The following is a 24,359-nucleotide window of genomic DNA, read 5'->3' as shown; positions in this document are numbered from 1 at the left end:
TAAAACATTTAATTATAATAAAAATAAAATAATGACAAAAAATAACTTAGGAATAAACCTAACCAAGGAGGTGAAATACTTATATGCTGACAACAATAAAACACTGATAGAGGATACTGAAGATGACTCAAAGAAACAGAAGGATATGCCATGTTGTTGGATTGGAAGAATTAATATAGTTAAAATGGCCATACTACCGAAAGCAATCTATGTATTTAATGTGATCAATATACCCATGACATTTTTCACAGAAGTAGAACAAATAATCCTAAAATTTATATGGAACAACAAAAGACCCAGAATTGCCAATGCAATCCTGAGGAAAAAGAATAAAGCTGGAGGCATAACCCTCCCAGAATTCAGACAATACTACAAAGCTACACTAAGTAAAATAGCATGGTACTGGCACAAAAACAGACATATGGATCAATGGAACAGAATAGAGAGCCCAGAAATAAGCCCACATACCTGCAGTCAATTAATCTCCGACAAAGGAGGCAAGACTATACAGTGGAGAAAAAAGTCTCTTCAGCAAGTGGTGTTGGGAAAGCTGGACAGTCATATATAAATCCATGAAGTTAGAACACTCCCTCACACCATACACAAAAATAAACTGAAAATACAAGATATGACAAGATAAACACAAGATATGGCACCATAAAACTCCTCGAAGAGAACACAGGCAAACACATTCTCTGACATAAATTGTAGCAATGTTTTCTTAGGTCAGTCTCCCAAGGTAACAGAAATAAAAGCAAAAATAAACAAATGGGACCCAGTTAAGCTTATATGCTTTTGGACAGCAAAGGACACCATAAACAAAACAAAAAGACAACCTACGGACTAGGAGAAAATATTCACAAACGATGCAACTGACAAGGGCTTAATTTCCAAAATATACCAACAGCTCATACAACTCAATAGTAAAATAACAGACAACGCAATTAAAAATGGACAGAAGGCCTGAATAGACATCTTTCCAAAGAAGACATACAGATGAACAACAGGCACACAAAAAGATGCTCAACATTGCTAGTAATTAGAGAAATGCAAGTCAAAACTACAATGAGGTATCACCTCACACCAGTCAGAATGGCCATAATCAAAGTCTACAAATAAATTCTGGAGAGGGTGTGGAGAAAAGAGAACCCTCCTATATTGCTGGTGGGAATGTAAACTGGTGCAGCCACTATGGACAACAGTATGGAGGTTCCTTAAAAAACTAAAAATAGAGTTGCCATATGATCCCACTCCTGGGCATACATCCAGAAAAGACAAAAATTCGAAAAGATACATGCACCCCAACGTTCACAGTAGCACTATTTACAACATCCAGATGTGGTCTCTACCATCACCTACGAAAAGAGGGACCCTTGAAAAAAATGACTGAGGCAGGAAATATACAAGGTAAGCCTTGATTATCTTATGCTAGAAAGCAAGGAACTATCTAAAAGTCCTGTATGAAGTCAGTGTATCAAGTCAACAAGATACAGGACCCAAGAGTGGAAGGATTAATTTGAACATCAAAATAATGTCTGGAGTAGACTGAAACATTAAATACACAGGAAATCTACAAGCTCATTGTAGTGAAAAGTCATTTGTTTCCTTTGGAAGTTGCTAGAGCACCAACTCACTCTAAAAACTGATAGAGAATCATGCATTTATCTGGTCTTTAAGAAATGTATTTCAGGAAGATAAACTGTTAAGTTCCTTACAGAAAAATTCCAGCTAATGCAGAAAAAGTGATGGAATTTAGACAATCACCATTAATTGAAGTAGAGGTTAGGGTAACATACACCAGTGAAATGCTAAAATCATTAGGTGACAGGTTAATAAATGGTGAACTTCAAATGCAGGGATCAGGCTGACCCCACCTGAATCCACTGATAAATCATCACTAAAAGTTGGACAACCAGATATGTGCCTTCTGATGTGAAGGGACAGAGTACACAGCACACTTGAGAAAATTCATTCCTAAAATACTGAACCTGAATCTAGTCAAGCCTCTGGATGTAACTTCCACTTTATAGGGATAGAGGACTAAGTTAAAGGACACATAAAGAATCAAACAGCCATATGTTGACGTTCTACAGGACAAATGACCTGGCTCCTTCAACAAATGAATGATATGAAGAAAAAAGGGAGGAGTAGGAGATGGCAATCAAAACAAATATGTGGATAATGCTTGGACACTGATTCAAACAAAGGAAAAGGTAGGTTATCAATGATATGCCAGAAACCAGCAACTTTCATGTTCTAGCTATGATTTGATTAATACTGGTTACTAGTTGAGATATTAGCGAGAGCATTTCAGTTAGTAAGTCGTAATACAAATTTAGGAAATACAAATCCAAGGTATATCATAATTCCCTCTCATGACCTCACCTGATTTCCAGACTTCACTTTCCCATCGGGATGACACTTGCATCTCAAACATTGTACAACTGAAATCTGAACTCAGGTATGTATCTTGTTTCCCCCAAACCCATTCTTTTATCCCCCAAATTATTTTGGAGTTGCCTTCTACCATCTATATAATAGCCCTTACCAGGAACCCAGAAAGTTCTTTACCAATTAAATATAATCAGTTTCTAAGTGTTGCCCAATTTTCCTTCCTAAACAACACTTTTAAAATTTGTCCTCGTCTACTTTGCTAATACCACTACCTTAGATCAGGCCCTAGTCTTCCTGAACAATTAAGACATCCTCCCAGCTGCTTATCTTGCTTGTAGTCTTTTCCTCTCATGGCCGTCTACCACACAGCTGTCATTTGTCTGTAGAGCAAACTATCATGTCGTTCCTTTGCTTAAAACTCTCCAACAGCTGGTATTTACGACCTTTGTCGTGTGCTGCTTAGTTCTGATACACTGAAGTGACTGCAATTTCACTGTTTGATGCCTTAGCGCCTTTGCTTCCACTGTTCCCTTTGCAAACAACCTCATCCCTTGCCTCCTGATTTAAATTCAGGTGTCAGCTCCAGGAATACCTTCCAGATTGATGTTGGGTAGGTGCATCCATACCACCCTGTGTACATTTTATCACTGGGCTGATGACACTATTGAGTTACTGCATGAGACAACACTTTACTACCTTTACTTATTTCTGTTACAGATGAAATAAATATGAATATAGAGAATATATACCATTCTAGCAAAACTCATCCTCTTTGGACAGATTTTCAGGGCTTAAAGGACATATTTTGTCCTAAGGGCTCTTGAAGATGGAAAAAGAAAACAATTAGTGGTTCTGTTTTTGTTCAGCCATCACACAAAGAAGTTAAGCATTAGTTAGATAATCCAGAGCATCAGCTTTACTTTCCAATGTATTGTCTAACAATCAAGTAAAAGTAAAGTGAGCTGTGCAGGTCAGGGTAGCCATCCCAGGATTAAAAACTGCCATAGATGAGCACTGACATGTATGTCAATGAGTTGAATTAACAAGAAGATAATACTGCTGTATGAAATAATGCTCTTAAAGTACAGGAACACTTACATGTTGCTAAAAGATTAATAAACATGATGGAAAAGACAACTATACAGACCATATTTCCACAGAAATATTTTTTATTACTCTACTCTTCACACTATGCTTGGGGACAGTAATTTATTAAGTCCAGGAGAAAAGAGAATTCACTGACAGAATGAAACTTCCAAATTTTTTCATTTAAAATTTATAAGTAATTTAACTATAGATAGCATCAGGTAGAGAAGACCTTTATTCTGGACCCCCATAAAAACTAGGTTTTTGTCTATTAGAGAAGTCTCTTCTTGCCAGAACTGGTTTTCCTGTAAGCTCAGTAGGTTCTGGAGCTGATTATTACCACATTGCTCGCTGCACCCCAGACAGTTGCCCATGGTCAGCTAAGTGACGGAAGACGATACGACTAAGCCTCCAGCGCCGCTTTACACCTCGTGGACGGGATGTCATAACACACCGATTTCTGATTCTAACGGGACAGCTATCCCGGGGAAGGGCAGCAATTTCTTCATCAGCCACTTCCTAAGGGAAGTCACAACATTATTTACACAGATCACATGATTTATTCTAGATGATTAGTTAATGCTCAGAGGAAGAGAACGAAGGGCTAGATTCATTAATGTAGCCAAGTTTGGCAAAAGAACCCTGGACACCATAGTGAACTTCAAGCTCTGAGGAGAAACAAACAGATCAGAAAAATGACAGAAATGTTTGACATACAATGTAATTTTTCAAAATTTAATTGAAACAACGTAGATACACAAGAATCCACAAACCATAAGTGTAAAGCTCAACAAGTTTTCACAAACAGAACATAGCTGTGTAACCAGCAACTAGATTAAGAAAAATTATCCGCACCTCAAGCCTTCCCTCTGCCTCCTTTCAGTCACTGACCTCCTGGCTAAGAGCTAACCTGGTTACTAACACCACAGATGAATTTTTCTTGTTTTGATTTTATATAAATGTAACCATGGACTATAATAAAAACCATTCTTTTTTATTCATTTCTGTTTGGCTTTTTCACTCAATAAAATGCTTGTGAGAGTCTTCATACTGGTGCATGTGTTGTAAGTTGTTCATTCTCATTGGTGCTTTTATTGCGTGAATATGCCATAATTCATTTATCCATTGTACAGCTGATGGACATCCGGGTAGTTTCTAGTTTTGAGCTATTACAAATAGAGCTGCTACAGACATTCTCATTTCTCTTTTGGAAAATGTATGAATGCATTCCTGTTGTCTCCCCAAACGATTTTTTCCCAGCTTTCCTGAGATATAATTGACATAGAACACTGTATAAGTTTAAGGTGTACAATGTGATATTTTGATGCATGTATATACTGTGAAAAATAATTACCGCAATAAGGTTAGTTAACACCTCCATCACCCCACATAATTACTTTTTTGTGTGCGTGAGAACACTTAAGATTTACTCTTTTAGCAACTTTCAAGTATATAATACGGTATTGTTAACTGTAGTCACCATGTTGTACTTATTCAACCCCAGGACTTATTCACCTTAAAACTGGAGGTCTGTACCCTTTGGCCAACATCTCCCCATTTTCCCCAGTCCCCAGCCTCTGGTAACCACTATTCTACTCTGTTTCTATGAATTTGTTATTTTAGATTCCACATATAAGAGAGATCATACAGTATTTGTCTTTTTCTGACTTACTTCACTTAGCATAATGCCCTCAAGGTACATCCACGTTATTGCAAAAGGCAGGATTTCCTTCTATTTTATGGCTAAATAGTATCGTATTCTGTGCCTGTGTATGAATCACATTGAGTGTCACATTCATCTGTTGATGGACATTCAAGTGGTTTCCATGTCTTGGCTATTGTGAATAATGCTGGAGTGAACATAGGGGTGCAGATATCACTTCTATTTCTATCTAGTGATTTCATTTCCTTCAGATTTATACTGAGAAATGGAATTCCTGGATCATACATGGTAATTCTATTTTTAACTTTTTGAGGAACCTCCATACTGTTTTCCATAGTGGCTGCACCAATTTACATTCCCGCCAACAGTGCACAAGGGTTCTCTTTTCCACATCCTCGCCAAAACTTATCTCTTGTCTTTTGGATAGTAGCCATTCTGACAGGTGTGAGGTGATAGCTCTTTGTGTTTTCATTTGCATTTCCCTGATAAGTGATGTTGAGCATCTTTTCATGTACCTGTTGGCCATTTTTATGTCTTTTTTAGAAATATGTCTATTCAGGTTCTCTGCCCATTTTTTAATCAAAAAAAATTTGGGGGGCTACTGAGTTGTATGACTTCCTTACATTTTCAGGGTATTAACCCCTTATCAAGTACATGACTTGCAAATATTTTCTCCCATTTTGTAGGGTGCCTTTTCATGTTGTTGTTTCTTTTAGTGTGATGTAGTCTACTTGCTTATTTTTGCTTTTGCTGCTTGCACCTTTGGTGTCACACCTAAAGAATCACTGCAAAGATAAATGGCAAAGAACTTTTTTACCCTTTGTTTTCTTCTAGCAGTTTTACACTTTCAGGTCTGTCCTTTAAGTCTTTAACCCATTTCAAGTTAATTTTTGTGAGTGGGGTAAGATAGGGGTCCAATTTCATTCTTTCACATGTGAATATCCAGTCTCCCCAACACCATTTATGGAGAAACTATCCAATACCCACTGAGTATTTTTGGCTACCTTGTCAAATATTTGTTGACTATGTATCTGTGGCTTTATTTCTGGGTGTCTGTTTTTATGCCAATACCATACAATTTTGAATATTATAGCTTTTAAATCAGGAAATGTGATACCTCCAGCTTTTTTGTTTGTTTGTTTTTCTTTCTCGGGATTGCTTTGACTATTCGAGGGTCTTTTGTAGTTCCATACAAATTTTAAGATTATTTTTTCTATTTTTGCTTCTTCAATTTCTTTCATCAGTGCATATAGTTTTCAGTGTACAAATCTTTCACCTTCTTAATTTCTAGGTTTAGTTCTGACACTATTGTAAATGGGATTGTTTTCTTTCTTTTTCAGATAGTTTGTCAGTGTACAGAAACACAACTAAATTTTGTAGGTTGATTTGGTAACCTGCAACTTTACTCAATTTATAGATTAGTTCTAACAGTTTCTTGGTGGCGTCTTTAGGGTTTTCTACATATACTATCATGTTGTCTGCAAATAGAGTTTTACTTCTTCCTTCCTGATTAGATGCCTTCTATCTCTGTTTCTTGCCTGATAGCTCTGGCTAGGCTTTCTAGTACTCTGTTGAACAGAATTGGCAAGAGTAGACATCCTTGTCTTGTTCCTGATCTTAGAGGAAAAACTGTTGAATTTGGTTTCCTAGTATTTTGTTGAGAATTTTTACATCTCTATTCATCAGGGATACTGACCTGTAGTTTTCTTCTTGTAGTGTCCTGATCTGGCTTTGGTATCAGGGCAATGCTGGGCTCATAAAATGACTTTGGGAATGCTTCCCTCTTCTTCAATTTTTTGGAAGAGTTTGAGAAGGATTGGCACTAATTCCCCTTTAAATGTTTGGTAGAATTCACTCATGAAGGCACACAGTCCTGGGCTTTTCTTAGTAGGTTTCTGATTACTGATTCAATCTCCTTACTCATTATTGGTCACTGCAGATTTTCTAGTTCTTCATGATTCAGTCTTGATAGGTTATATGTTTCTAGGAATTTATCCATTTCTTCTAGGCTAGCCAATTTGTTGGCATACAATTGCTCTTCTCAGTCTCTTATGATTCTCTGTATTTATTTGGTATCAGTTGTAATGTTTCCTCTTTCATTGCTGATTTTACTGGAGTCTTCTCTCTTCTTTACTAGGTTAGCCAAGCTAAAGGCTCATCAATTTTATCTTTTCAAAAAACCAGCTCTTAGTTTCACAGATCTTTAGTTTTTCCGGTTTCTATTTTCATTAATTTCTGCTCTGATCTTTGTTTCTGCTAACTTTGGGCTTACCTGTTCTTCTTTTTCTTGTTCCTTGAGGTGTAAGTTAGGTTATTTCCCATAAGATTTTTGAATCATAAAAGTCTGAAACCTCTGGACTGAACATCAAGTAGGAGGAAAATGTGGTTTGAGGTGAAGTTGAAGAAGAAGGAAGGGCAGGAGCCCTCAGAACCTTGACACCTATGGTAAAGACTCTGACGGTGGAGATGCAAAGACGAGTGATCAAGTGAGACTTACGTTTTTAAAAGATCATTTGCAACGTAGGGAAATAAATATGGTAAAAGGGCAAAAGTGGCTCAGGGGAGAAAAACAGAGATTACTGCAGTAGTTAGCACTAAGGTTTTGTCAGTACAGATTTAGTCTTATGTATGTGGTTGAAGTATGTGTATTATTGTGTGTGTGTGTGTGTGTGTGTGTGTGTGTGTGTGTGTGATTGACCCTGTACTAGACTATGATGGAAGCAAAATAATTAACATATTAGAAGTACATAAATGAGAAAATGTATATGAAAGCCACTAAATTTATATCAACTATTAAGCATTAAGAGTAGTTCCTGATCTCCAAAAGCTTATGCATGTGCTATTAAGAAATACTATTAAAAAAAAAAGAAATATTGAGAGAATTATACAAAACAACATGATTAAGTCAATGAATGGTAGACAGTAAATGCTATAGACAGGAGAAATGATTGGGCTGGCAGAATGAAGTAAAGTTTCATGGAGACAGAACTTGAAGAATACCTACAAATTGTTTATGTATGGGTGAATGTAAAGATTTAAGGCAGTGTACAAATGAGGAAACTGGGCAAAGGGAAAATGAAACAAAAGAGCATTCTGTGAGAGCCTGTAAGTATGTTAGCACTGGGGCATAAATTTGACTTGTAAGCTAGTTGGCAGGCAACATAGTGCCATGATCACTTCCCATGATTCATAGAGTCTCTGCACAGCTATTGCTGGTTCTCATACCACAGCTCCCTCCCTAACTTACACCTCAAGGAACAAGAAAAAGAAGAACAGGTAAGCCCAAAGTTAGCAGAAACAAAGATCAGAGCAGAAATAGTAATCAGTAATCACCACATAGTAATCTTCTGGGAATCTTCATACATTTGTCCTCCACAACATCTTAAGCTGAGCTTCTCAGGAGCCACTTCTTATTACTCGCTAAATATAGGCAAGTAGCTTAATGTCACTACAGTAAAAGTCATAACAGAATGGTCCAGGGCACTCAGTTTTCTGCTTATCTGGCTTAATTTAGACAAGATTTAAAAAGAATCCACAGTAATGAGGGGCCTGTATATTATTCTCCAAATTTATATAAATGAAATATTATTTACTCTGAGCTTTTGATAAGTTTAATGGCTTTGAATTTGAGTTATACTCTCTGATAAGACTCTTTTTTTTTTTTTGCGGTACACGGGCCTCTCACTGTTGTGGCCTCTCCTGTTGCGGAGCACAGGCTCTGGACACGCAGGCTCAGCGGCCATGGCTCACGGGTCCAGCCGCTCCACGGCACGTGGGATCTTCCCGGACTGGGGCACGAACCCGTGTCCCCTGCATCGGCAGGTGGACTCTCAACCACTGCGCTACCAGGGAAGCCCCTGATAAGACTCTTGAATGCAGGCATTTTATGTCACCAGTTAGGCAGGACTTATGATTCAGGGAGTCAAACCGAGTTGACATTCTCTTATTCAAGTTAGAGTGTGACAAGAAAGTAAACCTAAATGGAAGGCCACCTCATGAGCACAGGAATTCGGAGAGGCAGGCTTAGGGATGGCCCTGGATAAGGAACGGTGTAGGCTGGGCACCTGGGCTTTGCCAATGCTGGGCACCTGGCCCCAAGCATTGGCAAAGACTCCCAATGCCTTGAGAGTTGAATGATTGGGATGATTGGAGAAATAACTATCCAATTTCTGTGTGCTTACCATGCATCAGTACTTTCTAAGCATCACCTAATGAAATGGTTAAAGAGCTAGTAAGAATGAATAGTTCTTTTTTAATTTGAAACTCATCAAAATCAGTTACAAGGGTATTTGTTTACGTTGATTGAAAAAAATCTGATTACATTCTCCAGAAAGTATATTGATACTAAGTCACAACAAACTGTATTAAAAGTGATCTGATTTGAGTTAATGATTTTATGGTAGATACTCATCTTACTTAGCTAACCTGAAGGTCTTTTGGCAGAATGGTATTCTTCCTGAGAGAATTGATCCGAAGCCTCTCATCTGCATACTCATAGGCCATTTTTCTTCTCTTCACATCACGCAACATTTTCCAATCTACATAGTAACTTCGAACTTGGCCTGAAGCTGATGAAGGAACCACCTAAGAGACAGAGACAAAGAACAAGTGAAGGACAGTCAGACCCAGACTCTGGCAGTTTCTCCATCCTGTGATCCTCTTTTAGTCACTATTTATGACCTTTTATCCTCCAAGTAATTATGGATAACTTTAATAATTTAAAATAATAGACTTAATTCAGAACAAATAACCTTTATGGACATACATTAAGCCAAAATGGTGGTAATTAATACAATGCCAATAATGTGGGTTGGAAAGTGAAAAATTTTCTGAGATTTTTTATATAATTCTGTTTTACCTTTACTTAGGTTAATAAATATATGGGTCAAAAGTCAAAAAAGTATAGAAAGGGGGAGGAGGCCAAGATGGTGGAGTGGAGAGACATGGAGCTCACCTGCTCCCACAAATACATCAAAGATACATCTACACGTGGAACAATCCATACATGCTACCTACTGAAAGCCTGCGGAAGATCTCAGACAACCAAAGCTGCAAGAAAGATTTCCACAAAACCATGTAGGATGAAGGGAAAAGGGAGAAGAGGAATTGGGATGGGACCTGCACCCTTGGGAGGGAGCTGTGAAAGACGAAAGGTTCCCTCACCCTGGGGACCTCCTTCACTGTCTGGGAGGTCTGCTGGGACAGCTAGGGAGCTTCAGAGGCTCAAAAGCAGAGTGCAGGAGCTGGTCTGCTGCCCCACAGGGTAGAGAGACCAGCACAGACGGTCTTTGCCACATTGCCACACTTTCCAGTCTGAGGTGCACCTGCTGGCGTGCATAGTGATTGGGTGTTGAAACTCAGGCTTCAGTAGACAGATCTGGGGAGATGACTTGGTTTGGCTGTGTGAAGACAGCCCAAAGGGCCTGGAGTGTGGCCCGAGCCACAACTGGGGGTGTGCACAGGATGGAGCATGAGGCTGCCGTAGGAGCCCCACTGTCAACATGGGAAGGGAGGGGCATGAGTCCACTACAGCAGCCTCACTATCAGCATGCTCACAGCAGGGCACAGCTCCAACTGTAGTGGGTTTTGCAAACTTTGTGGGCACACACACATGGAGGCGGCACTGAATACTGAGGTTATCACTGGCACTCCTGCTTTAGGTGTGGGGCTGCAGCTCCAGAGGACTTTCTCGCCCATGGTTTTGTGAGGGTTTCTAACCCATACCTAATCTCCAAGCCGATTCCAAGCACTCCTGCAGCAGATGCAGCCCCCGAGGGCAGTGCCAGCAACAGTGATCTTTGTGGGTGTGCACACCAGGTGGCACCAGTGTCATAGAGTTACACATCACAGCAAACAGCTCCTGGGGAGGAACGCACAGGGGCTCCTTTCCCAGAGGCAGTGTTCTAGACCTGCCTACCTCACATCGAAGCTTAGAATCGGATCTAGGGGCTTCCACTCCAACAAACGGGGAGCAGACTCTACCCCTGACAGGGATGTAACAATCACAGAGAAAAGAGGAGGCCCTGCCCAACATCCAGTGCAGGCTCCAGTCAACACAATATCAAACACACCACCTATATCAAGGAGACAAGGGCCAGTACACCCTGAGGAAAGACACAGCAAGCCAAAAACAGCCCTCGCACCAAAAATACTGGACTCATACAGTCTACACAGGGTCACTCCCAGATAAAAACAGCCCTTCAAAACCACAGTAGACAACTATTTTCCCTAAATTCAGAGTAAGAGGGACTTCCCTGCTGGCACAGTGGTTAACAATATGCCTGCCAATGCAGGGGATACAGGTTCAAGCCCTGGTTCGGGAAGATCCCACATGCCACGGAGCAACTAAGCCCGTGTGCTAAAACTACTGAGACTGTGCTCTAGAGCCCGTGAGCCACAACTACTGAGCCTGTGTGCCACAACTACTGAAGCCTGTGCACCTAGAGCCCATGCTCTGCAACAAGAGAAGCCACTACAATGAGAACCCCATGCATCGCAATGAAGAGTAGCCCCACTTGCTGCAACTAAGAAAGCCCACATGCAACGAAGACCCAACGCAGCCAAAAATAGAATATAAATAAATAAATTTAATACTTAAAAAAATAAATTCAGCATAAGAGAAATATAAGTAAAATGAAAAAGCAGAAGAATTACTCCCAATTAAAAGAACAGGTGAAATCCCCTGAAAGAACAAGCAATGAAACAGACCTCTCCAGTCTACATGACCCCAAGTCCAAAAAGGAAGTAATAAAAATGCTGAAGGGAGAGCAGCCAAGATGGCAGAGAAGGACCCTAAGCACACCTCCTCTCACGAGCACACGAAAATCAGAACAATCTGCAGAACCATTGTTAAAAAGGACTGAAACTTAGCAGAAAAGATTCTCTACATCTAAATACAATGAGCTGGGCACACTCATGATGTAATCAAGTCCCACACCCCCAGGTGTGCTACCCACAAACTAGACAATAATTATATTGCACAGCTTCTCCCAAAGAAGAGAGTTCTGAGCCTGTCAGACTCCACCCCCAGCCCAGGGGGCTGACATGGGGAAGAGCAGCCCCCAGAGCATTTGGCTTTGAAGGCCAGTGGGGCTTGACTGCAAGAGTTCCACAGGAATGGGGGAAATAGAGACTTCACTCTCAAAGTGCGCACACAGAATCTCACATGCACCGGAACAAGGGCAAGAGCAGTAATCTGACAGAAGCCTGGGCCAGACCTACCTGCTGGTCTTGGAGGGTCTCCTGGCGAGGTGGCTGTGGCCCACCCTGGGGACACAGACTCTGGTGCCTGATATATCAGGGAGCATTCATCTGCATGTGTGAGTTCTTGTGGAGGCTGACATTTTGGTACAAAGACCTGGCCCCAACCATCCATAGGCTCAAGTGCTGAGAGACACTGAGGCAAACAATACAATGGGCAGGGACACAGTCAAACCCATCAGCAGACAGGCTACCTAAAGACTTCCTGAGCTCACAGCCTCCTCTAGATATGTCCCTAGACATGGTCCTGTCCATCAGAGGACCAAGACCCAGTTCTACCCACCAGGGGACAGGCACCGGCCCCTCCCACCAAGAAGCCTGCACAAGCCTCTACACCAGGCTCACCTACCAGGGGACAGTCACTAGAAGCACGAAAACTACAGTTCCGCAGCCTGCAGACTGAGTCCACAAACACAGGCCAGACACTACCCTGGGACCAGCTGGCCCCTGGTCCTTGAGGGATGAGAGGGGAGTGCACTGCTGGGACACAAATGACGTTTCCTACAGAGGGCCAGTTTTCCAAGGTGGAGGTCCGAAACCAACCTACCACATACACAAAATCACAAATAGCAATCATAAAATGAGGCAACAGAGGAATATGTTTCACACGAATAAACAAGATAAAACCCCAGAAGAACAACTAAGTCACGTGGAGATAGGCAATCCACCCAAGAAAGAGTTCAGAGTAATGATTGTAAAGACGATCAAAGAACTTGGGAGGAGAATAGATGCACAGAGCAAGAAATCAGAAGTTTTTAAAAAAGAATTAGAAAATATAAAGAACTAAAAAAAACAATAACTGATATGAAAAATACACTGGAAGGAATCTACAGTAGACTAAATGATTCAGAAGGACGGATCAGTGAGCTGGAAGACAGAGGTAGTGGAAATCACTGCCACTAAACAGAAAGAAGAAAAAAGAATGAAATGAGGACAGCTTAAGAAACCTCTGGGATAACATCAAGCACACTAATACTGGCATTTTAGGGATCCCAGAAGGAGGGAGAAAGGGTGGTCTTGGAAAATAAATGAACAGATAATAGCTGAAAACTGCCCTAACCTGGGGAAGGAAACAGTCACCCAAGTACAGGAAGTACAGAGAGTCCCATACAGGATTAACCCACAGAGGAATACACCACAATGCATTGTAAGAAAGATGACAAAAGTTAAATATAAAGAGAGACTATTAAAAGCAACAAGGGAAAAGCAACAAATAACACACAAAGAACTCCGATAAGGCTATCAGCTGATTTTTCAGCAGAAACTACAGGCTAAAAGGGAGTGGCATTATATACTTAAAGTGATGAAAGAGAAAAACCTACAACCAAGAATACTCTACCCAGCAAGGCTCTCATTCAGATTTCATGGAGAAATCAGAAGCTTTACACACAAGCAAGAGCTAAAAGAATTCAGCACCACCAAACCAGCTTTACAGCACCTGCTAAAGGAACTTCATTAGGCGGAAATGAAAAGGCCACAACTAGAAGCAAGCAAATTACAAAATGGAAAAGCTCATTGATAAAGGCAAACATACAATAAAGGTAGAAAATCATCCATGCACAAAGCTAGTAGGGAGGTTAAAAGACTAAAGTAGTAAAATCATTTGTAACCATTGTAAGCAGTTAAGCGATACACAAAACAATCAGACATAAAATGTAAAATCAAAAACAGTAATAGTGGGCTTCCCTGGTGGCGCAGTGGTTGAGAGTCTGCCTGCCAATGCAGGGGACACGGGTTCGTGCCCCGGTCTGGGAAGATCCCACATGCCGCGGAGCAGCTGGCCCCGTGAGCCATGGCTGCTGAGCCTGCGCGTCCGGAGCCTGTGCTCCACAACGGGAGAGGCCACAACAGTGAGAGGCCACAACAGTGAGAGGCCCGCGTACCGCAAAAAAACAACCCAAAAAACAGTAATAGTGAGGAAAGGAGACTACAAATGCAGTGAGTGTATCTAAAATGCATTAGAAATTAAGAGATGAGCAACTTGAAACAAGCATGCATAAATATAGACTCCTACACAAAAACCTCATGGTAACTGCAAAACAAAAATCTATGATAGATACAGACACAAAAAAGAAAAAGGAATCCAAACATACCACTAAAAATAGTCATCAAATCACAACACAGGAGAACAGGAGAAAAAAGGGCAAAAAAAGACCTACAAAAACAAATCCAAAGCAATTAACAAAATAGTAATAGGAACATACATATTGATAATTACCTTAAATGTAAACAGACCAAATGCTCCAACCAAAAGACACAGACTGACTGAATGCATACAAAAACAGGACCAGTATATTTGCTGCCTACAAGAGACACACTTCAGATCTAAAGACGCATACACACTGAAAGTGAGGGAATGGAAAAAGATACTCCATGCAAATGCAAATCAAAAGAAAGCCGAAACAGCAATATTTATATCAGACAAAACAGACTTTAAAAAAAAGACAGTTACAAGAGACAAAGAAGGACACTACATAATGATCAAAGGATCAATACAAGAATATATAATAATTTTAGTGGGGGACTTTAACACCCCACTTACATCAATGGACAGATCATCCAGACAGAAAATCAATAAGGAAACACAGGCCTTAAATGACACATTAGACCAGATGGACTTAATTGATATTTACAGAGCATTCCATCTGAAAGCAGCAGAATACAAATTCTTTTCAAGGGCACATGGAACATTCTCCAGGATAGATCACATGCTGAGCAACAAAGCAAACCCTTGTAAATTTAAGAAAACTGAAATCATATCAAGCAGCTTTTCTCACCACAACACTATGAGGATAGAATTCGACTACAAGAAAAAGACTGCAAAAACACAAACACATGGAGGTTAAAGGATATGCTACTACACAATGCATCACTGAAGAAGTCAAAGAGGAAATCAAAAAATACCTGGGGACAAATGAAAATGAAAACAATCCAAAATCTATGGGACACAGCAAAAGCAGTTCTTAGAGGGAAGTTTAGAGATGCAAGGAAACAAGAAAAATCTCAAATAAACAGCCTAACCTTACACCTAAAGCAACTAGAGAAAGAAGAACAGAACCCAAAGTTAGTAGAAGGAAAGAAATCATAAAGATCAGAGCAGAAATGAAATAGAGACTAAAAAAATAGGAATGACAATGAAACTAAAAGCTAGTTCTTTGAAAAGATAAACAAAATTGATAAGCCTTTACCAGACTCATCAAGAAAAAAAAGGGAGCAGTCCCAAATCAATAAAATAGAAATAGAGAAGTTACAACTGCCACCACAGAAATACGAAGAATCATAAGAGGCTACTTTGAGCAACTATATGCCAATAAAATGGACAACCTAGAAGAAATGGACAAATTCTTAGAAAGGTACAATCTTGCAAGACTGAACCAGGAAGAAATAGAAAATATGAACAGACCAATTATAAGTAGTGAAATTGGGTTGGTAATTTAAAAACTCCCAACAAGCCAAAGTCCAGGACCAGACGGCTTCACAGGTGAATTCTACCGAACATTTAGAGAAGAGTTAATAACTATCCTTGTGAAACTATTCCCAAAAATGGCAGAAGAAGGAACACTTCTGAACTCATTCTATGATACCACCATCACCCTGATACCAAAACTAGACAAAGAACCCACACAAAAAAAGAAAAGTACAGGCCAATATCACTGATGAACATAGATTCAAAAATCCTCAACTAAATATTATCAAACCAAATCCAACGATAGGTTAAAAGGATCATATACCATGATCAAGTGGGATTTATCCCAGGGATGCAAGGATTTTTCAATATCTGCAAATCAATCAGTGTGATACACCACATTAACACTGAAGAATAAAAAGCATATGATTATCTCAATAGTTGCAGAAAAAGCTTTTGATAAAATTCAACATCCATTTACGATAAAAACTCTCCAGAAAGTGGGCACAGAGGGAACCTTCCTTAACATAATAAAGGCCATATATTACAAACCCACAGCTAATATCATACTCAATGGTGAAAAGCTGAAAGCATTTCCTCTAAGATCAGGAACAAGACAAGGATGGCCACTCGTGCCACTTTTATTCAACATAGTTCTGGAAGTCCTAGCCACAGCAATCAGAGACAAAAAGAAATTAAAGGAATCCAAAATGGAAAAGAAGAAATAAAACTGTTGCTGTTTTCAGATGACACTATACACAGAAAATCCTAAAGACGCCACAAGAAAGCTACTAGAGCTCGTCAATGAATTTGATAAAGTTGCAGGATACAAAATTAATACACAGAAATCTGTTGCATTTCTATACACAAACAATGGAATATCAGAATGAGAAATTGAGGAAACAATTTATATTGTTATATTAACAATATAAACAATTTATATTGTTATATTAATATAAACAATTTATATTATTAACAATAATATAAACAATTTTTTTATTTAGAGAATACTTTATTAGTTTCTGTAATCAAACCCATGTAGATAAGACCTTACATATTTAATACAGTGTGCTACCCCTGTACAGATGGAAAAAATTATGTTTAACGTTTCTAGACCAATATGGCTGTTGATTTCTGTACAATGCCAACCCAACATGGTACAACTGGGATACTTCTCCAAAGTTGACAGCACAGTTAAAGTTTCCCATCAAAAGAATAAACTACCTATGAATAAACCTACCTAAGGAGGCAAAAAACCTGTACTGCAAAAACTGAGAGACACTGAACATGGCACAAACAGATGGAAAGATATACCATGTTCTTGGGTTGGAAGAATCAACATTGTTAAAATGACCACACTACCCAAGGCAATCTACAGATTCAGTGCAATCCAATGGCAATAGATTAGATAGAAATCAACCACAAGAAAAAGACAAGTGTAATCTAATGGCATATCAAATTACCAATGGCATTTTTCACAGAACTAGAACAATGTTTAAATTTATATGGAAACAGAAAAGACCCCAAAAAGCCTAAACAATCTTGAGAAAGAAGAATGGTACTGGAGGAATCACCTTTCTTGACTTCAGACAATACTACAAAGTTACAGAAATCAATACAGTATGGTAGTGGAACAAAAACAGACACATAGATTAATGGAACAGGATAGAAAGCCTAGAAATAAACCCACACACCTATGGTCAATTAATCTATGACAAAGGAGGCAAGAATAGACAATGGAGAAAAGACAGTCTCTTCATTAAAAGGTCCTGGAAGAACTGTACAGTTATGTGCAAAAGAATGAAATTTGAACACAGTAGATAAAAATAAACTCAAAATGGATTAAAGACCTAAATGTAAGACTAGATACTATAAAACTCCTAGAAGAATACTTAGGCAGAACACTCTTTGACATAAATTGCAACAATATGTTTTTGGATCCACCTTCTAGCATAATGGAAATAAAAATAAACAAATGGGACCCAGTTAAACTAAGCTGTTGCACAGCAAAGGAAATCATAAAGAAAACAAAAAGAAAACCAACCAACTAGGAGAAAATATTTGCAAACAATACTTCTGACAAGGGATTAATTTCCAAAATATACAAACAGCTCACACAGCTTAATATAAAAAAAAAAAAATCAAAAAATGGACAGAAGACCTAAATAGTCCTAAATAGACATTTCTCCAAAGAAGACATACAGATGGCCAACAAGCATATGAAAAGATGCTCAATATTGCTAATTATTAGAGAATGCAAATCAAAACTAAAATGAAGTATCACTTCACACAGGCAGAATGGACACCATCAAAAAGTCTACAAATAACAAATGCTGGAGAGGTTGTGAGAAAAGGGAACCCTCCTACACTTTGGTGGGAATGTAAATTGGTGCAGCCACTATGGGAAACAGTATGGAGGTTCCTCAAGAAACTGAAAACAGAGTTACCATATGATCTTGCAATCCCAGTCCTGGGCATATCTCTGGAAAAAAACTCTAATTAGAAAAGATACATGAACACCAATGTTCATAGCAGCACTATTTACAATAGCCAAGACATGGAAGCAACCTAAGTGTCCATCAATAGGTGAATGGATAAAGAAGATGAAATATTACTCAGCCATAAAGAAAGAATGCCATTTGCAGCAACATGGATGGACCCAGAGATTATCATACTAAGTGAAGCAAGTCAGACAGAGAAAGACAAATATAACTTACATGTGGAATCTAAAAAATAGTACAAATGAACTTATTTACAAATCAGAAACAGACTCACAGACACGGAAAACAAACTTATGGTTACCAAAAGGGATAACAGGACAGGAGGAAGGAGAGGTAGATAAATCAGGAATATAGGATTAACAGATACACATTAGCATATATAAAACAAATAAACAAGGATTTACAGTATAGCACAGGGAAATATATTCGATATCTTATAATAACCTATAATGGAAAAGAATCGAAAAAATATATATAAAACACACCAAATATAACCAAATCACTTTGCTGAAATCAACTATAGTTCAATAAAAAAATGAAATTTTAAAGAAGTATAGACATACAGTGGATTCACCCTCCCACCTCGTCCCTCACCAGCCAAGTGACCACACCCCCACCTCCAGAGGTATCCAGTTACTAGTTTCTTGTGCAGCCTTCCAGAGATTTTTGTCTATAAAATACATGTACACATGCCCACTCCCATGTTTCTTCCCCTACCCCCTTTTTTCACATGTAACAATACATCTTGTAGATCTTTCCATATCCATATGCCAAAAAGCTTCCACATTGTTTTAGGTCACATAATATTCCACTATATGGATGTGACCATGTTCAGGAGACACTACCTCAAAATATGGCTCCTTTGGCATACTGACTATTTCAAGCAAATGGAATTTGAGAAACAGCAGGTGCAAGAAGGGCTTTCTGACCTTCCCCTGAAACAGGTCATAAGACCCTTATGTGACAGGTGCCCTCCCTATAGCCAGGGCATGAAAGAAGCATCTTTATCTCTGAAGCCTGAGGGACACTGAGAAGAATCTGAATAACAGGCCTTGCTAAGTTTCCCTTAGTTTTCTACACTTAGCCCATACCTTTTGTCTTATCAAATTTCCCCACGACTTTCCAGGCTTCATCAAACCTAGCACAAAACTACTCAGGTTTAACTTCTTTGGGTCTTCATTTCCCTATGAAACTTCCCGTGTCGGGTAAAACTTACAAATTTGTATGATTTTCTCGTTACAAGGGCCCCAGCTGAGAACTTAGAAGAAGATAAAGCAGTTACTTTTTCCTCCCCACAGATGCATCATGATTTATTATCCTGTGACCCACTGGTGGACAGCTAGACCATACCTCACCAGTTATCATTATAAACAAGGCTGCAATGAATAATGTCTTATGTAAATCATTTCATATATATTTCTATGTATCAGTAGGATAAATTCTTGGAAGCAGAACTGCTGGGTCAAAGCATTATTTCAAAATGATAATTTGAAATTATCATTGACCTAATATTTCTTAGCATGAGTTGTCCAGTAACAAAATAGTAGGCTCCTCATTGTCACATGTTTACATGGTGAGAGTTTACAATTCTGACTGACAGTACAGGCAGAGAGAGTATAGGCCACTAGAAACTCTAGTCTCCCCCAAACCAGAGCAAATATTATATGTTCGTTAAATTGCAGCTATAGAAAATAATGATGGTCTCTTATAACTGCTGTTTTAGAAACAAATATATGTACAGCATTATACAGAATATAAAGCTGAAAATGAGAATAGTAGATTAGAAAGAAAACGTTTTTTAAATCTATTAACAAAAGATAAACTGAGCATCTTCAATGCTTCAAAGTCTCATGGGGAAATACAACAACTCTAAAATCTGCTTTTTGGAAATAAGACAGCATGAAGGAAATTTCAATATCGATTTGACACGACTGAGTCAAATGAACACGTGGTCACTGTGGCTGGAAATGAGCATCATGGAAAGGAAAGAAGAGAAGGTGAACTTTTTCCAAACCAAAAGAGGAAATGAACAAGATATAGTGGTAAGGTCTGAGGAGATCATTTTGGCTGAAAGAAACAATTCACATTAAGGGTCAATGCAAGGTTTGTTTTTATCTATGACATTGAAAGTTAAAGAGAATTAGAAAACAAAATTAAACATTTTTCCCCTCAATTCTTTTCCAGACTATTCCTAATCAACATCCTCTCTACCATCTCCTAACAGGTTTCTCTATTTATTTAAGAAAACAAAACACCTTTCATTCTTTTTCCACAACTTTCTGACTATAAAAGCAATACACTTTTAAAATAAACATTTATTGGTCTATTATAGTAATTTCTTCTGTAAACAGTGTATGTCCTTTGCCCACATTTCTATTGTCAGTATTTTCTTACCAGTTTATAACAGTGCTTTATATATTAAGATTGCATTCTGTTCTGTACTTATCCTATCCTGCCCCTCTCTCTCACCGCTCTTCACCTCCTAAAACTCTTCCATTGGGCCCTCTTCAACTCATGGTCTACCATTGTCGAAATTTTCTAAATCCTCAATTCCTTAACATCTCCTTCAGATATTTGCTCTAGAGAATCTTGAATCCCAGATAGTTTCCCCATAGCTCTTTTTTTCTCCCACGAGTGGGAGAAAGCTTCCTGGCTCTTTGCTGCAGCTTCCAGACTGTCCCTCCTTCCTGAAAGTAAGCTTTGGCTCTTGTGCCATTGGGTTATACTCCCACCACAGGTCACCACTGTAGTCATCTACCACAGCCCCCACCATTCCCTTTCGTTTTTCACTCACTATAAATGCTGGCTCACTGTCGCTCTCTCCAATATTCTTCCTGTCTTAATTCCTGGTGATCTCAACACACATGAAATTACACTGTGATCTCTCCATTCCTCGAACTCTTTTCCTCCAGTGATTTTTGTCCTCCACTCTTCTTTACCTATTCACTTCCATGCCCTAGGTCTTTTATTACCAGTAGGTGCAAGCCCTCCATTGTCTCAGCTGTGTGTATCTCATTCTCTATCACTTCTTTCTAGCTTGCTCCTTCTAACACCTCATAACAGCTCCTCTGACACTTTTAATCCATTGTTCCTACCAGCTCTTCACTGGCTCTCAGCTTTTGATTTCCTATCTCCCGCTTACCCAGCCTGAATTCCATGGTCCGTAAATACAATGTCATCTTTCAGACACCCTCAACTCCCTGGTCCCTCTCTCACTTCACTGTACTGGCTCTAATTCTTGCCACTATTCTTCCGATCTACTCTTGACTATTTTACACCATCTTTCCTCAAATCTCTGACACCTGCTCCCACATCCCCACATTTAGCTGATGACTTCAATTTCTCTTTAATTACGAAATTAAAAGCACCTGTAATCAGATATAGAGAACAGACTTCTGGCTGCCAAGGGGGAGGGACAGATGAGGGTTTGGGATTAGCAGATGCAAACTATTATACAGAATGGATAAACAAAAAGGTCCTACTGAATAACACAGGGAACTATATTCAATATTCTATAATAAACCATAATGGAAAAGAATATGAAAAAAATATGTATAACTGAATCACTTTGCTGTACAGCAGAAATTAACACAACATTGCAAATCAACTATACTTCAATTAAAATAAATTTTTAAAAAAGCATCTGTAGTCCATGTACTACATTCCATCCTGTTATTAAAGATCTGCTCTGTCCAATACAGTAGCCACTAACCACACACAGCTAGTGAGTTTGAAATATAACGAGAGAAACGTAATTCCTAATTTTATTTAATTTTAATTAATTAAAAAATTTAAACGGAAGCAAGATAAACATTAACTTTAGTGTTTTGGTAGGACTACATTTTCCGTTTAAAAAATAAATTTATTTTTTAAAATTTATTTTTGGCTGCATTGGGTCTTCCTTGTGGTGGCTTCTCTTGTTGCAGAGCACAGGCTCTAGGTGCCCAGGCTTCAGGAGTCGTGGCTCGCGGGCTCTAGAGCACAAGCTCAATAGTTGTGGTGCATGGGCTTAGTTGCTCTGTGGCATGTCGGATCTTCCCGGACCAGGGCTCGAACCCATGTCCCCTACGTTGGCAGGCAGATTCTTAACCACTGCACCACCAGGGAAGCTCCTACATTTTCCATTTTAATGGTGGAAAATTTAGCATCCAAGCTAAGATGTACTTTAAGTGTAAAATACAAACCTGATTTTGAAGATCTAGTATGAAAAAAAGAATGTAAATATCTCATACATCACGTTTATAGGACATGTTGAAATAATTTTTGACATACCTAAATAAAATATTTTAATAAAATTAATTTCATCTGCTTTTTACTTTTTTTAATGTGGCCACTTAGAAACTTTTAAGTTACATATGTGGTTGGCATTTTATTTCTACTGGACAACGCTATTACAGATTAACTATGTTCCTAAGACCAAACAATTGAACACGAAACTCATCATCTCTTTCCTACACAGCGGTACAGCTCCAGCAATTCTTCCCTCTCCTACATCATCCATTTCCCCCACTTTACAGAATCTTTCCCTTTAACACAAAAACACGCAGTTACTTCTGTCACGTTAAAAAAAATAACACATAACACCCACTCTTAACCCACCTCCTCTGCAGTTATTGACCCATTTTTCTGCTCCCCTTTGCGGCAAAACGTTTTCAAAGGCTTGTCTATATTCGTGGTCTCCAATTTCTTTCCTCCTATTCTGTCGTGAACGCTTTCGCCCCCACCACGCCATCGAAACGGCTAAGATCGAGGTCCCAACAATTTCCACTCTGCTAAACCCAACAAGCAATTCTCAGCTCGTCTTTTAATTGACTTTGAGCAGAGAGTTGCCCACTCCCTGCTCCTGGAGTGCTTCCGGGCCACCACGCTCTCCTCCCTCGCTCTGCTTCTTTCAAGTCTCCTTTGCTGGGCTCTCTTAACATTGAAGGCTCTGGGGCCTCATTCCTCGGACACCTTCTCTCCCCACCTACACTCCTTATAAATTGTAGTCAATCTGTAGCTTTCAACGCCAGTCAGCTCTAAGCTTACGAATACCAAATTTACGTCTGCAGCTCGGCCCTCCCCTGAAGCAGGACGGAGGAGGGAAGTGGGCAGAGCGAAAACCCTGAGACGAGTCTGCACTGGGCGCTACAGCTGGCAGAATAGTGGGGGACCCGTGGGTTTGGAGGTTCAGAGGAGAGGGGGAGGAGGGTTTAAGGGTGTGGCGCAGACCTGCCGGACTGTCCGCAGCAGAGAGCCGAGCGTGGAGGCCGCCATGTTGTCCGCCGCAAATGTCAAACTGCTGCAACTTTATTAACGCTGCCGGATACAGCGAGGACACGAGGGGCGGGACCTGGGCCGCAGGGGGAGGGGCGGCAGGCGGGTCTTTAGCGTATAGGAAGGAGGGCGTAGTTAATTGGATGTACGTTCTCGCGGTATTCAACGGAATATGGGCAAATTAACTATCTGGGAGCGGAGCTGTGATACTGATGTTGGAGTCTGACGGTCATTATCTGTTCCTCGTTTCCTGAGCGCTTTACACACCCTTTTAAATTACCTTCGTCCCCACCCAGCTCCTTTTCCACCCTCCCTTACCTACCAGTTCATTGTTACTAATTTCTCTTTCCCCAAATTCTTCTCGCTCAACCTACTTCTCCTGTATCCTCCATTAATTTAGGATGCTACTTGCCAGAAACCTACAAGTATGGACAGCTCCTCCTTCTCTGTCCTCCTTCCTGTGGATTTTGCAAATCTCTCCTCTCTGCTATAAAGATAGTGCTCATGTTGAGAATAGCAATGCTATACTTCCCATTTATATGTCTAGGGTTTAAAATATATATATATATTTAAAAATATGTATATTGTGTATTGGAGCTTTAGGTGAAAAGCGCTTAAAATATTTTGGGGTTTTTTTTTCGGGGGCAGGGCTGGGGCTGGGAGCATTGCCATTTAAAAATTGCTGTTTTCTGTCTGTAGTTCAGGGTACTTTCAGTTCATCTTCATAGCAAATGTCCTTGGTCTGGAATGAACCCTTTGTGGGGCTCCTTTACTTTGTGTAGATGTAAGGCAA

At 39.5% G+C, this 24,359-nt stretch overlaps 1 protein-coding gene across 1 annotated transcript; it reads right to left on the bottom strand.

Moving 5' to 3' along the window:
* Positions 1-3,545: 3,545 nt before the first annotated feature.
* Positions 3,546-23,653, bottom strand: MRPS14 (mitochondrial ribosomal protein S14). The gene is made up of 3 exons (XM_024758739.1): positions 23,522-23,653; positions 9,569-9,727; positions 3,546-3,999 (listed from the first exon to the last, which is right to left on the bottom strand). The coding sequence occupies exons 1-3, from the start codon at positions 23,564-23,566 to the stop codon at positions 3,817-3,819; spliced, it is 387 nt and encodes a 128-aa protein (XP_024614507.1). The 5' UTR covers positions 23,567-23,653; the 3' UTR covers positions 3,546-3,816.
* Between the last annotated feature and the right edge of the window lie 706 nt (positions 23,654-24,359).

The sequence above is a fragment of the Neophocaena asiaeorientalis genome, unplaced genomic scaffold, assembly GCF_003031525.2.
Source record: "Neophocaena asiaeorientalis asiaeorientalis breed wild unplaced genomic scaffold, Neophocaena_asiaeorientalis_V1.1 scaffold182, whole genome shotgun sequence".
NCBI lineage: Eukaryota > Metazoa > Chordata > Mammalia > Artiodactyla > Phocoenidae > Neophocaena > Neophocaena asiaeorientalis.
This window is presented reverse-complemented; position numbering and strand designations above follow the sequence as displayed.

Excerpts from the sequence above, each read along its gene's own strand:
- MRPS14 (XM_024758739.1), bottom strand. The coding sequence starts at position 23,566 with ATGGCGGCCTCCACGCTCGGCTCTCTGCTGCGGACAGTCCGGCAG. Across the intron at positions 9,728-23,521 it reads TGCTGCGGACAGTCCGGCAG|GTGGTTCCTTCATCAGCTTC; the intron begins GTCTGCGCCACA and ends TCTGTCTCTTAG. Across the intron at positions 4,000-9,568 it reads TTCTGCCAAAAGACCTTCAG|GAAGTGGCTGATGAAGAAAT; the intron begins GTTAGCTAAGTA and ends GACTTCCCTTAG.